This window comes from Ochotona princeps, chromosome 9 (genome assembly GCF_030435755.1).
Source record: "Ochotona princeps isolate mOchPri1 chromosome 9, mOchPri1.hap1, whole genome shotgun sequence".
NCBI classification, from domain to species: domain Eukaryota; kingdom Metazoa; phylum Chordata; class Mammalia; order Lagomorpha; family Ochotonidae; genus Ochotona; species Ochotona princeps.
The window spans coordinates 29,314,424-29,324,979 of record NC_080840.1 but is presented as its reverse complement, the minus strand read 5'-3'; the positions used below and the strand labels follow the sequence as shown (position 1 = coordinate 29,324,979).

Below are 10,556 nucleotides of genomic sequence, written 5' to 3'. Positions count from 1 at the left end.
CCCCCTGGTTTACTCCCCCAAATGGTCATAGCACCTGGGGTTGGACTGATCTGAAGCCAGGAGTCAGAACCTTCCTCCAGGTCTCCCACATAACTGCAGGGGCCGAGGAGCTTGAGCCATCTTCTGCTGCTTTCCTGGTCCATAAGCAGGGAGCTAGAACATAAGGGGAGTGGCTGGGACATTAACTGGAACCCATATGGAATGCAGGCACTGCATATAGAGGCTCAGCCTGCTATCCCATATGCCTAGGTGCCTACACCAAAGTGTTAAGTTTTTATAGCAGTGATAGGAGACTAATGCAGTTGCATATGTCACCTGGCAATAATGGGGTCCCAAAGGAGCACACAGGTGAGTCACATACTCAGGATGAGGCACGGTCATTTGTGCCATGACTAATTGGGCTAGAGTGACAACAGATCCACCTCTTGATGGATTTTATTTCAGTTCTTGGCAGGAGAAGCTATGAAGTCAACATTGCCAGGGATTGGACACAGAGAAGATTAAAGAATTATGTTTCACTAGCCAGTTTCCCATTACGCCCTTGACTCATGTCAGAGGGCAATCAAAGGCAACTTCTGACCTGGGTTTCTTTTTCATTTCCAGGGCCACAGGAAACATGGGCATCTGGACTTCAGGCGCCACTATCTTCCTAAGTGTCTGGGAGCTTTATGTGTCTCCAAAAAGCCCTGGATGGAAGGACTTTCTCCAGCATTTGGGAGTTTGCTCTATTGTGGCTCTCATTTTAATGGGCCTCCTTTCCGTGGCCTTCTTGTGGATTCTGTCATCCATAACAGTGTTTGCCACCTGCTGGATCCTCATGTGTGTTCTGCTGGTCAGCTCCAAGCATGCAAGGTGTTTCGTCCTGCTTGTCTTTCTCTCATGTGGCCTGCGGGAAGGCAGAAACGCTTTGATTGCAGCTGGCACAGGGATAGTGATCTTTGGACACGTGCAAAATATTTTTCACAACTTTAAAGGTCTCCTAGACAGTATGACTTGTAACCTGAGGGCAAAGAGCTTCTCTATACATTTTCCCTTTCTGAAAAACTATATCGAAGCCATTGAATGGATTTATGGCCTTGCACCTTCGCTAAATCTGTTTGATGACCTTTTTTCTTGGAACCAGACCCTGGAAATCTCTCTTTATGGCACCAGCTCTGCCCTCGAGGCCCACCTAAATGACACCAAAGGGCAAGTACTGAGTGTCTGGTACCAGGTGATGACCATAACTGAGGCTTTGTCCTCCCTAGGTCAGAAGCTACTTTGCTTTGCAGGGCTTTTGTTGGTGTTACTTGGCACTGGCCTCTTTCTGAGACGGTTTTTGGGCCCTTGTGGTTGTAAATTTGAGAACATCTACATTACCAGGCAATTCATCCAGTTTGATGAGAGAGAGAGACAGGAAGAGAGGCCCTGTGTCCTCCCGCTGAATAAGAAGGAGGGGAAGAAGTATATTGTCATCCCATCTTTCTGGCTGACGCCTCGAGAAAGGAGCAACCTGGGGCTCTTTCTCCTCCCCGTACTCACTCATCTTTCCAGCTGGGTGCTGTTTGCAGCCACAGATTACCTGCTGTATCGACTCCTCTGCTCAGTGAACACACAATTCCAAGGCTTGCCGGTGCTTGAGGTTCACCTGAGGCTGCACGGAGAGGTAGGGGACCCTGGCCCTTCCTGCAATGCACCGTGGCCATTCACAGATCGGTGTAGTAAAAGCCTCCAAGAACCCCTGCTACAAGGCAGGACAGTGCATTTAAAGTATAATATTTCTCCATTTTCAATGTATTCGAAAGGCTGAAAAAAACAGATGAGAGAAGCATCTATCCATGGAGTCCCTCTCCAAAATGTTCTTAACAGTCCTAGCTGGGCCAGACCAAAGAGCTTGGAACTGCAGATGGATCTTACCAGTGAGTGATAGGGAACCAATAAGCTCTGGGATTCCGGGATATAAAACATTAGAAAACTGAATCAGGAACAGGTACTGGAACTTGAACCAGGAATTCTGATAAAGGTTGGGGAGGCATCCCAAGCAGTGATCTATCTGCTGGGCCAAATGCCCATGCCCTCCCCCAACACACACACACACACACACATACACTGGGTAGTGTTTTATGGATTTTTGGATCTCTGATGCCTAGCACAGTGACTGGCATCTCTAGAAGAACAATGCATGTAGGTTAAATTGAAACTCTGTTATTCAAGTGTCATTCTGTGTAGTCTCCCATGACTGCTGAGACAAATGGCTAGTAACTGGGTAGTTTAAAAGCAATAGAAATTTATTCGCTGATATTTCTGAGTATGAAAGTTTAAAGTACCACCTTGGAGCTAAAAAAAGAAAAATGGCAGTCAAGCCCACATCTTCTTTCTAAGCTAGGGGAGAATCTGGCTGCCCTCAGGACTCCTTGGCCTGTGGTCACACTCCTTCCGTCTCTGTCTTCACTGGCTGCCTTTGCTGTGCACAGAAATCCCTCTCCGTCTTGCTCTTTAGGGCTATCTGTGATTATGCTAAGACTCACCAGGACAATGTCTCCATCCCAAGATCTTTAATTTCCTCATACCAACAAAGATGCCTTTTGCATATTAAGTCATATTTTTCAGATCCCAGGGACCTCTATTTTGGTAATGTGTTGTGGGGGGGCGGGGGGAGTTGTTATTCAGTTTCCTACTGTCAGCAAGCACTGACTAGTGAGGATCAATGCCTCTGATGTTGGCCATGAGCTTGATTCTTCATCAGGAGCACCTTAAAGAACCTTAGAGCCCAGGAATTAGGGCTTGACTTTCTCTCATCCTCAGAACGGCATCAGTAGACTTGGAGCATGGTCCCTGCGTGAGCACTATGTTTCTGTGCACCCCGAGTCCTTACAGAAGACACCTGCAGATGCATCAGGGCAACAAAGATTTTGCTTAAAAAGATTGAGCATTTGTCTAAGTGCTCTAGGTGGTTTCACAGCAGGTGATCCAGAGACCACTCTCTGGGAGACTGACATGGGTGCTAGGAAGCCAGGACTTTCTTGGCCATGGTCACTCAGGAGCATCGTTGCTGAACAAACCCAGGCAAACAAGCCCATTACTGTCTCCCCAGAAACCCAAGAGATTCCAATTTAATTGGACTAAGATGAGAGGATCTAAAAACCATCTTGAGGAGCTTTAATGTGCAGCCAAAATGGAGAGCCACTATTCTAAACTGATCATCCAAAGCACAGAGCCAGAGTGCAACCTCAAATGGACATGGACTCTGTGAAAATTCGTAATTCATGTTTTTAAGCTGACGCCTACTGTGGTTCCTGGGGTCTGGCTTTCTTATCCTTTTCTTCTTCCATTGCCTGCTTCTTGGCTGATGTGTGCTCACGGAGAAGCTTATGGGTTTGTGATCTCATCTTTTACCTTTTTGTTTTTGCTTGTGGAAGACTGATTATGTTGAGATTTTAGAGGTCCTGGATACTGTCAGACACTCACCTTACTTTTTCTTAAGCTCAGAAATCCTGAAACTGAGCCCACTGGGACATGTGAGTGTGTGCATGTGTGTATGTATGATGCCTGTTATGATGAAGGTCACTGTTTTCAAGTATCTGACTTGCCCTCGTCATGATCAAGCCATAGCGGGTTGTGGCTGGATGCTGTGGAGAGTTCATGGGGAAATGGTAGCCACAGTGCCGGCACAGCTCCTTAGCCAGCCAGTCTCTCTCTATCTCTCAGGACCTCAATTCTTCCTGCTGCATCCACACTTTTTCTTCTCCTTCCTTCTGGCTCAGCAGATCCGGTCCCCTGGCTCCTGCCCTCCTAATCCTGAGCTGCTTTTCAGAGTTGATTACTCAGAGCTCTCTGCTTCCCTGAAGAATTCAGTTAATTACAAGGCCCCCTGTTGCTGTGGATGTTTGAAGCAAGGAGGATAATGGAAATAGTTTCAAATAAAAGACTAAGAGGAATTTCAAACTTGCTTCGTCTTTGGGGTGGCCAGAAACAGAATTTCTCTCTACCTCCTTTCCCAATTCTCTCTCGTCATTCTGCTCTCGTATTTTCCCCTCTCAATTCTCCTCCCTCTTTTCCACTTAGCTTTGCACTCATTTGTTTCCCTCAGCCAGCATCCATGCCTGCTATGTCAATTATGACTATTTTAGACATGGGGAGGGATTGGGGAGGCAGGGAGGTGGTGTGGGGAGAAAGGAGTGTGTGGGGGGGAGCAGGTTTTACCTACCCCTCCAGAAAAGCCCAGAAGCTTTGCAATAACGACAACATAACCCATTCACTTGTGGAGACTACTGGTCCACATGGAGGGGTTCACATCCTGGGGGGAGGCACCATGTACAGACAAACCAACAGTATGGGCTGGGACTCAGAGCAAATGTGAGTGCCAGGGGGATGGGAGCAACTCTCACTGGCTCTTGCTGTGCTGGATGACTGCACCATCAGCAGCCTGCTTCTGCGTGGCTGGCAATGCCCTGCCCTTATCCCAGGATGCCCGCCCCTAGGAGGCTGCAGACTTGCAAGGGAGAAGTCAAGCAGGAAGAGAAACACGAGGCTCATCATTCTGCCAATATTTCCCACATTCATATGATTTTAAATAAATGTTTGAAATAAAGATGATACCAAGTGATCCAAGTTTAGCTGGCTGCCTGGGTGGGCAGCATAAGTAAAAATAGCCACAGTTTCCACTTATTGAGCACTTAGCATGTACATGGCATTGGCCTGCATTAGCTTGTCAGGATCATCTGACAGCAGAGCCTGCCCTCTATCTGTTGGTACTGTCCAGTAAATTGTTGACTTAAGAGAGATAAGCATTCTAAATCACCAGAGTACCATATAATATAGTGCTTAGCATTTTGAAAGAACTAATCTGTCTTCCACATTGCCCTTAACCAACCTCGTGCAAAGCTGTTGACTCAATCTTTAAAAATCCTTGACTCCCAATTGCTAAGTCCCAGTTAGACTCTGAATCTAAATAGCATCTTCCCAGAGTGAACACCCGCTGCTATCTTATTGCAGGATTTCTCATCACTGACTCAATCGATATGTTTGTTTCTTCAATAGTATTCAAAAGAGGGCATGCTTTTGCTCTGGGGACTTGAAACTCTCTACTTAACTGTAGGCTAACTTTTTAATAAGACACAAGGAGAAGCAGCCCAAACTGCTTAAGCACAGTGCTGCGGAAATTGCAAATCTGGTCTGACATTTGTGCAGAGGACCCTGGATTCTTCACAGGCACAGAGGCAGACCCAAGGCACACTCGTTCTCCTGGTGTAGCTGGATTGCCTTTAAGGAGTCCTGTACCTCTTCTTGGGCCCAGGGCTCTATGCTGTTAGGGTAACACTAACAGCTAAGAGGTCTGATCTGTAAGGTTAAAATTCTGTCCCCAAGGTGTTTAATTGTCACTGGGAGTAGTTTATGCATTGGGAAGGATCTGGTCCATTAATTCCTGTTTTACCAAATTAGAAAACAAATCCTCTGAGAGGAGATTAAATGACTTTCCCAGGTCAGGAAAAAGAAAGAGCTGAATCAGCAGGCTCATCTCTTGTTGCAGGCGTGGCTGGGTGGCTCAATGTCATCTCCTGCCTTCTGTGTCGGCCTGATGAGGGCCGGTTTGTTCTCTCACCTGCACCGTGCACCACTCAAGTGCATCTTAAAGGAATGAGGGAATGAGAAAAGCTCTATTTGCAAGAGCCCCACATAAAATTTTAGAGTCTCCAGTCGATTGGGTTTAGGTGTCACCATACTGACCTGAAAAGGGTATCACAGAGTATGTAGACTAATCCTCCCAAACTCCACACGTTTAATCTAGAACTTGGTTCAGAGCCTTGACATCTTTGTGACCTTGTGACAAGCTGAGGACTGCTTGTTCTGACTGGGAGGACTTGACTGAATTGTAAGGCCTCTGATCCAGGGACAATTTCATCCTTTCCTGTTTATCTGAACTCACTTGTTTTTCATGAGTACCATCTGCCTGATGTGTAGAAAAAAAGTATTCCAAGAAAATGCTTTGTGTGGTCGAATTTGTTCCATGAAAGTTAAACAGATAAATGTGCTTTCTCTCAGAGTCCTCAGCAGTAGGTGGGTTCTGTGATTCTCCAAACATGTGATAAAGAAGACAGCCCTATTCGCCACCTGCTTACAAGAGAATTGATATTCATTTTATAAAATAAAATTCTTTTAAAACTTTATTTTGATTGGAAAGGCAGATTTACAGAGAGAAGGAGAGACAGAGAGAAACATCTTCCATCTACTGATTCTTTTTGCAAATAGCCAAAGCAGTCAAAGCCAAGCTGATCTGAAGCCAGGAGCCAGGAGACTCCTTATTTTCTACCCTATGGGTTAGAGTCCCAAGTCATCCTCTACTGCCTTGCAAGACATAAGCAGGGAGCTGGATAGGAAGTGGAGCAGCCAGGGCATGAACCAGTGCCCATATGGAATGACAGTGCTTACAAATGGAGGATTATCTACTTGAGCCTTTGCATTGGCCCTTGGAATTCATATTTCTACTTTGGAAAACACCATGATGATTACAAGTAAGACTCCTTCCTTTTTGTTTACTGCAATTACCACACATAAAAGAACATGCAACAGTAAGAAAGGCAGAAGCCGAAAACCAAAGTGTCATAGATACTGATGACTTTATTCTTTCATTTTAGAAGCAAGGAACTCAAGGCATCATCCACAGCTCTTCCTTTAATATATCTGTGTTTGAACCCAGCTGCATCCCTAAACCAAAACTCCTGTTGTTGAAGACATGGGCTCCACTAGGAATGATTCTGGTGACATTACTGCTGCTGGGACTGTCCTCCTCCTTTCTAATGCAGCTTAAAATCCTTGTGTCCACATCCTTCTACCCCAGCGTGGAGAGAGCACGCATCCAATACCTACACGCAAAACTTCTTCGGAAAAGATCAAAGCAGCCCCTGGGAGAAGTCAAAAGGAATTTGAGTGGATACCTTACAAAGGTAAGGCAAGGTGGGAGTGTAATTTTTAGTGAGAGAATTGTGGGGTTTGAAGGGCCAATGAAAGGGGATTTAAATGCACTCTTCAACCTCACACTGAGGCTTGTGTCCCACCAGCACCAATGCGAAATGAACAGGTGTTCATGTTAGGTCTATTTGTGATCTGAATGCTCACTCAGAGGGAATCTCAGGATATCCTCCAACATAAGTGTGTTCAATCATATTGCAGAAAGACATGCCAAAGGTCCCATGTATCGGCTTTTAAAACACAATATCCAAGAAGGTTTATTTTCCCAGGTCAAAGGAAAGAAAAAACAGGGAAATATCTATAACCTAAGACTTCCAAAGAATTTGCCCATTTCACGGAGATATATTGATTTAAATTATTTGTTAATGAGGGAATGGTAAGAAGTCATATTCAGTTCAAGAAATCATTCAAAATATATGCACCTATACACTGGATCATCAGTACTACTAAAAATGAATTTGTTTCATGAAAGCACAACCAGCTTCTTCCACCAAGGTTCATGGGAGGAATCAGTTGCACTCTATGGGACCAAGCTCATTTGCATATCAAGAATCATTTGCCTTGGTAACAACAGCTATCTGCACCTTACAGAACTGGAGAATAACTTATTGAGGCATGAAAGACCAAGATAATCTTCAAGGACACGTTTTTCCATTTACTTCAAAAGTGTTTGCAATGTAACACTAGTAATTCCCCCTATCCCCATGAAAAATTTATGTAAAGAAGCATTTGAAATGACTTTGGTGCTCCTTCATCCACTTTCCAGGTACATTTTTGGCTTCCAGTATTGAAAATTATTGGGAAGAAACAAGAGATCACAGAAAGTGAAGACAACCCATGAGCCACTCCAAGGAGCTCCTTATCCCACACCCCAATTGATTCTCCTCCCATCCTCTGGTGGGGAGCACCATCTATATCTAGAGAATGGTATTTCAGGCTTGTGCCTATCAGGGGCCCGACTTGATTCTGTCACCTTACAAATGCATGGCTTTCCTTCCAACTACTTTGGTTCTGAAAGCCAAGAATCTTGCTGGTAAAGGCTTGTGTGATCTGGGCTGTGCCATAGTGCAACAGGACAATAGCTGAATCTGCTTGGGGATAAATTTAGCACAGAGTAATAATTAAAAGAAAAAATAGAAACCTGAAATATCTATAGTAGTATCATGAGCAAATGCCAAGAACACAAACCACAGAAATCAGCAAAATATGTTTCAACTTCCCTGCCCCCGCTGTTTCCCAGCCCCACCATTGTCCCTCTTCCTCTGCTCTTTTCCTTATTCGAAAATTCTTCCTGAAGCCCATTTCCAGCAGCTCCTATTTTTCTTCACTAACTCCTTGTTCCTATGTCCTACTTATCTGGTTGTCTGCGTTTTGTTTGTTTGTTTGTTTGTTTTGTTTTGTTTTCCCTTCTAGTCTGATATTTATGTCAAAGTTGTCTAGGATTACAGATGCCAAAGTCATGAAATTATTATTACAATTACAATAACATTTTGTACCTCCTTTCACCTGTAACTACACTCAACATACCTAGGAGAGAGAAAAAAACTTTCTCGTATTTTCTCTGAAATCCCAGAATGAGGAAAATAAAACCTGAATAAAAACAATTATTTACTGATTTATTGGAAAGGCAGAGTAACAGAGAAAGAGAGAGAGCTTCCATCCACTGGTTCACTCCCCAAACACAACAATGAGGGCTGAACCAGGCCAAGGTCAGCAGCCAGGAGCTCCATCCAGGTCACTTAGCCATCTGCTGTCTCTCAGTGCATTAGCAAAAAACCAGACTGAAAGTGAAACAGCCATGACTTGAACCAGCAGCCAGATATGAAATGCATTCCAATAGCTGCCCCTATGCTTTTAGCTTTTAACTTTGTGCTTTGAATTCAAATTTAAAAACCATCAAGTTCCAATTGTTAAATAAGTGAAGTATAAGCAAAAAATAATATTTCATATTTTGAAATTTTCACAAAAACGTTTATGTGTGTGCAAGTGTGAGGAAGGAAGGAAGGAAGAAAGAAAAAACTAAAAAAAGAAAGTGCAGCTGCACATGAATGTTCTTGTTCGCTAGTTCATTCCTAAATATCCCAAAAACCTACCCCATGTCCCCCACATAGGTGGCAGGGATCCTATTATTTGCACCATCACCTGCTGCCTCCCATGTTGCACAGTAGCAGGAATCTGGAATCAGGAGTGGAGCCAGAACTTGAACCTAAACACTAAGACATAGACACAGATGTTCCGACATGTGACCAAACACCCGCTCCCAGAAAACAGGATTGTACATATACACACTTTATTTAGTTTCTGACAAATGACGCTTTTCTAGCCTTTGCCTGGTCCTTGATTCAGTCCAGCATCCTACACTATATTTAGTCATCATGTTTCCTTTGTCTGGGACAATCAGGAGCAGTTCCTTAATCTTTGTTTTTACTTTCATGACCGTGACACTTTCCAAGTACTGGCCAATTATTTTGTAAAATGTCCTTCAATTTGAATTCATCTGATGTTTCCTTACAATTAAGCACAGGTGACACATTGGAGGGAGAACAGAAGGGATGATATGCCTTCCTCACAGGTCAGTACAGTGACTTTGATCGTTTGGTTGAAGTGGTATTTGCCAGATTCTTCCACTGTACATTACTATTTCTCTCTTTATAATTAATAAGTACCTTGCAGGAGATACTTTGTAATTACATAAACATTCTGCCTCTCAGCATAATTTTACCCTCTAATTTTAGCATCAATGAATGCAAAAATGGTTACTGTGTTTGACTAAACAGTTATTTTCTGTTTGCTTAAATTCTTTTACTTGTCTTGATTGGAATTCTACTACAGGAAATAGCTGTTCTCTAAAAGAACTTGGTTTTTCCTTCCTTCCTTCTTTTCCTCCCTTCTTGTTGAAGAATAAACTTTGTTTTATGCACCTGAGCAGGCATTTGGCACACCTTCATTTACACTTCACTGAAATTATTAGTTCCATCTGACATATAAGGTAACTTTGAGGAAGTAAGGAACATATTCCAGGAAATAAATAATAGGGAAGGGACTGGGATTTATATAGCCTTCAAGTGACTCTTTGAATGACTTCAAGTGTGGAAGGTTTTTAAATGTTTAAATTTCTTTGAATGGCAGAGAAGGGACAGCTCCCATTTGATGGTTCACTCTCCACATTACTGTAAATATCCAGGGTTAGGCTAGGCCAAAGCCAGGAGCCAAAAGCTCAGTCCAAGTCCCTCACATGGGTGGCAGGCACTCAAGTACTTGAGCTTTCACTGGCTGCCTCCAAATTTGCAGAGGCAGAGGCAGGTCTAGAGCCTAGTGTGAATCGGAGACATGCCAAATCTTACCTGTTAAGTCAAATGCCTTCCATCTCTTTCTTGCATCACTGACTAGGGAGGTACTTGAGTCCTCTCAGCACATTCATGACATATGTAACTATCACATTTAGCAGGAGCTCAGAAACAACAAGAGGTTCCTAGGTGTTGGAGCCTGAGGGACATCCTGTTGGGCCTTCTTGGTACCTTTGAAGAAAGGGACAGGGCACAATCAGAAGCCTCTGACAGCTTGGGGACTTATCCTGGGGCCCCTTGACAACCAACTGGGGCCCTCCT

At 43.9% G+C, this 10,556-nt stretch overlaps 1 protein-coding gene across 1 annotated transcript; it reads left to right on the top strand.

Annotated features, from left to right (window-relative positions):
* Nucleotides 1–534: 534 nt before the first annotated feature.
* DCSTAMP (dendrocyte expressed seven transmembrane protein) lies at nucleotides 535–8,257 on the top strand. Its single transcript, XM_004580810.2, has 3 exons — nucleotides 535–1,645; nucleotides 6,615–6,923; nucleotides 7,715–8,257. The coding sequence occupies exons 1-3, from the start codon at nucleotides 617–619 to the stop codon at nucleotides 7,787–7,789; spliced, it is 1,413 nt and encodes a 470-aa protein (XP_004580867.2). The 5' UTR covers nucleotides 535–616; the 3' UTR covers nucleotides 7,790–8,257.
* The last annotated feature ends 2,299 nt before the right edge of the window (nucleotides 8,258–10,556 follow it).